Source organism: Ipomoea nil, unplaced genomic scaffold (genome assembly GCF_001879475.1).
Source record: "Ipomoea nil cultivar Tokyo-kokei standard unplaced genomic scaffold, Asagao_1.1 scaffold2537, whole genome shotgun sequence".
Classification (NCBI taxonomy): domain Eukaryota; kingdom Viridiplantae; phylum Streptophyta; class Magnoliopsida; order Solanales; family Convolvulaceae; genus Ipomoea; species Ipomoea nil.
This window is the reverse complement of record NW_017618965.1, coordinates 114801-118553: the sequence shown is the minus strand read 5'-3', so window position 1 is coordinate 118553 and position 3753 is coordinate 114801. Positions and strand designations below refer to the sequence as shown.

The 3753-nt window shown below is 40.5% G+C and overlaps 1 protein-coding gene across 1 annotated transcript; it reads right to left on the bottom strand.

Annotated features, from left to right (window-relative positions):
* Positions 1-2003: 2003 nt before the first annotated feature.
* Positions 2004-2930, bottom strand: LOC109153757. The gene is made up of 2 exons (XM_019301621.1): positions 2345-2930; positions 2004-2209 (listed from the first exon to the last, which is right to left on the bottom strand). The coding sequence occupies exons 1-2, from the start codon at positions 2928-2930 to the stop codon at positions 2004-2006; spliced, it is 792 nt and encodes a 263-aa protein (XP_019157166.1).
* Positions 2931-3753: the final 823 nt, after the last annotated feature.

Here is a 3753-nt window from a genome sequence, read left to right as displayed (position 1 = left end):
CGAGTTGTTGATTGTAGCCCTTCACTACTAATCTAGTTTTGTATCTCTCCACTGTACCATCTGCTTTAATCTTCACTTTATAGACCCATTTGCAACCTATGGGGATCTTACCAGGAGGTAGAGTGGTTAATCTCGTGAAGAGCCTTAATCTCTGCATTCATAGCATCTTTCCAACATTCAGACTTGATGGCTTGATTGTAGGTTCGCGGTTCACTGATGTTCGTGACTGCCATGGAGAATGTTCTGTGAGTATGAGGAAGGTGACTAAAAGAGATTACCTTCGATACTGGATGAGGTGATGAGCCATGCCTCTTAACAGTATCACAATAGTAATCCTGCAAGTGATTAGGGGGTTGTCGAATTCTGCTGGATCGTCTAGGAACTTGCTGGTATACTGAGGACCAGGAGCCTGCAATTCCTCTGCCTGACTACTTTGAGGACTGGGAACTTCCTCCAAAATTTCTGCTTGTTCGAAACTGTTATGCAACCCCATGTTAAGCCCACTTTTGGGCAGATCATCATCTGTTTGCTTTGCCCCAGCCAGCTCATAGGAAATAGGCTTGGAAATGGGAATGTTAGGCAATGAAGGGGTGAATATCTCTGCTCTTGGTTCATCCTGAAAAGGTTCTTTGGCATATGGGAATTGATTCTCATAGAAAGTTACATCCCGAGACACAAATGTGGACCTTTAATTTGTTGAATGTTGTACAAGATGTAGCCTTTAACATTGGTTGGCATGCCAATGAATACGCATTTTCTGCTGCGAGGAGCTAGCTTATGTCTGCCAGGAGATAGAGTAGAAGCACAACACAAGCAACCAAAAACTCTAAGCATATCAACAGTTGCGTCCTTGCCATACAACTTGCAGGAAGGAGTGAGGCCTTGTATAACCGGTGATGGAAGCCGATTGAAGATGAATGTGGCATGCATAACGCAATGGCCCCAAAATTCAAGAGGGAGTTGAGCCTGAAAACGCAGAGCCCTAGCAACGGCAAGTATGTGTTGGTGTTTTCTCTCAACGATGGCATTTTGCTGTGGAGTTTCTACACACGATTTCTGATGGATGATGCCTTTTTCATGAAAAAAATTTGACATATTAAACTCCGGGCCGTTGTCACTACGCAAGGCCTTAATAGAAGCACCAAACTGTGTGAAAGCCATATTATAGAACCCTTTAATTAATGATCTTGCCTCAGACTTGTGTTGCATAAGACTTATCCATGTAAACCTTGAATGATCATCTACCAAAGTCAAGAAGTATCTTTCAACCTTCATGGAGGAAACTACAAATGGACCCCATATATCTGCATGCACCAAATCAAAACCTGCATTTGTAGAAGTAGTGCTCAAAGGAATGGGAGAACGCTTATGCTTGGCTGGATGGCAAATATCACAAGCTAAAGTTTTATTAGAATGCATAGGAACATCTTTCAACAAATGCATCTTATTGATTGGAAAATGGCCCAATCTTTGGTGCCATATGTCAATATTAACACTAGACATAGCAAAATGCTTAGGCAGATTAACACTCTGCACATTTGGTTCCATCAGCAAATATAACCCCCTCTGCTACTTAGTTATACCAATTATCTTCCCAGTAATCTCCTGAATCAGACACTGTCCAGATGAGAAAACCATCTTATGAGTTGTGTCTTGAAGTAATTTACTAGCAGATATGATGTTAAATTGAAATGAGGGGATATGCATATCATCTCTCAACTAAAGATTATTCCCAATCTTTATATTTCCTATATGTTTAACAGCTACACGAGTTCCAGTTGGTAAGTTTACCTCTGCTCCGATCCATTAGCCACTTGGTAGTCATTAAAGAATTCAAGAGAGCCGCACACGATGTGATCGGTTGCCCCGGTATCAAGTATCCAAGTAGAAGTGTACAAATAGAGAAAATTAACATGGGAGGTAACATACTTGCCTTCATTTGCAGATTCTGTTTCAGTGAAGTTTGGCACTAATGATACAGTTGCAGTGGTGTTAGAGGTGGATCACTGTGTAATTTGAAACTGAAAGAGAGCGATGAATTTTTGCATCTGTTCAGCAGTAATTCCCAGGTTTGCCATACTGTCAACATTTGTTGTGCTACCAGTGTCTACTGCTGCTGCAAAGGTGTTTTGTTTGTTCTTGGATTTGTAGCCCGGTATCCAACCGGGTGGATATCCGTGTTTTTTGTAACACTTCTCTATACTATGCCCTGTCATGCCACAAAAGATACATTTAGCATTCCCTTGGTTGTTGTTTCTTGTATTTCTTCTTCCATTATAGCTATTAAATGCAGTTATTGTCTCTTCTATTTGTGGCTGTGAACTCTATATAATATTGGCGTGACTTGTCTCCAGGCTATTTAGATTCAATTTCTCCAAATTTAGTTGCCTCTCAAGTTTTTCTGCCATGACGAACACTTTGTAAACTTCCGGCAATGGATCCATCACAAGGACTCTTGATCTCAGACTGCTATACTCATCACTCAGCCCTTGAAGAAATCTTATCACCTGATCCACTTGGCGTTCTTCTCTTATTGTGTCGATGAAATCACATTCACAGCTTGGATTACACTTGCATATAGTAAGAGGTCTCAGATCATTCATTTCTTCCCAAAGAGTTTTACACTTTGTATAATATTCGTTGATGCACATGTTTCCTTGTCTCAGCGTATAAATCTGACTTTGCAGAGCGGATATGCGATGAGGATCGCGTTGGGAGAATCTTCTTAGTAGATCTTCCCAAACATCTTTCGCCTTATCCATATGCATGATGCTTTGCACAATTGATGGATGAAGTGCCTTGAAGATCCATGAACACACCATCAAATTGCAACTTCTCCATACGGGAAACTCCGGCTGACTGTTCGTCGGTGCGATGATTGAGCCGTCAACTATACTCCACTTGTTTTTCACCTCAAGTGCGATCCTCATAGATATACTCCACGATCCGTAGTTCGGACTCCAAGTTAGAGCAGGAGAGACTAGAATAGCATTTGGATTGTCGTTGATATTGATCTCAAGAGGATTCTCCAAGTCTTTTGGAGTTTGATTCCTCTGCGTGAATAGGCTCCTCTGCGGAGCTGTTATCGGAGTGTTATGAACTGGAGAGTGTGAGTTTGCTTGCGCCTATTGATTCGTCTCACCGGTGCTTGAGACGGCGGTGGCGTAGGTCCCATATCGACGCTCTAATACCATATTGGAATTGCAATGGAAGCATGTGAAGTCTGATAGCGGTTAACATTGAAGAAGGAGATATGAAAGAAAAGGTAAAGTTGATGATAGTAAAAATGTGTTACAGAGAGGGCCCAAGCCTAATTTATGTCCAACAGTTATTACAGAAGGGGAGAAAGGAAAAATACCAAACTGTCCTCATCTATTTCAGCTCTATATTTTCACCCTCTAACAGTGTTTAAGTGCAAGTGTATAGTAGAACTGAAAAGAAATCGATCTCTATAATGAAATCCCAAAAGTGAACCAACAAGCAAAGTTATGACTATTAGTATGGCTAAAAAGATCAAGGCAACACATAGAAAATAACTAAACACAAGACCAAAAAAATCTCACTGAAAAATCTTATATATATAATTAAAGATTTAACGAAATGAAACCGAGAACATGGAAAAGAATGGATAAAAGTATGGTGCTGGATGAAAACAAAATAAAGAAAAAAAGAGAATGAAAAGAAAGAGAAGTGGTAGAAGCTTGTCTGTGGTGTCACTACTAGAAATTATTCAATTTCCGACCACCTGAAAGT

Coding starts and splice junctions, on each gene's coding strand:
- LOC109153757 (XM_019301621.1), bottom strand. CDS start 2,930: ATGAGGATCGCACTTGAGGTGAAAAACAAGTGGAGTATAGTTGACGGC. Junction 2,210..2,344: donor TCTAAATAGCCTGGAGACAA/GTCACGCCAATA, acceptor GTGGCATGACAG/GGCATAGTATAGAGAAGTGT.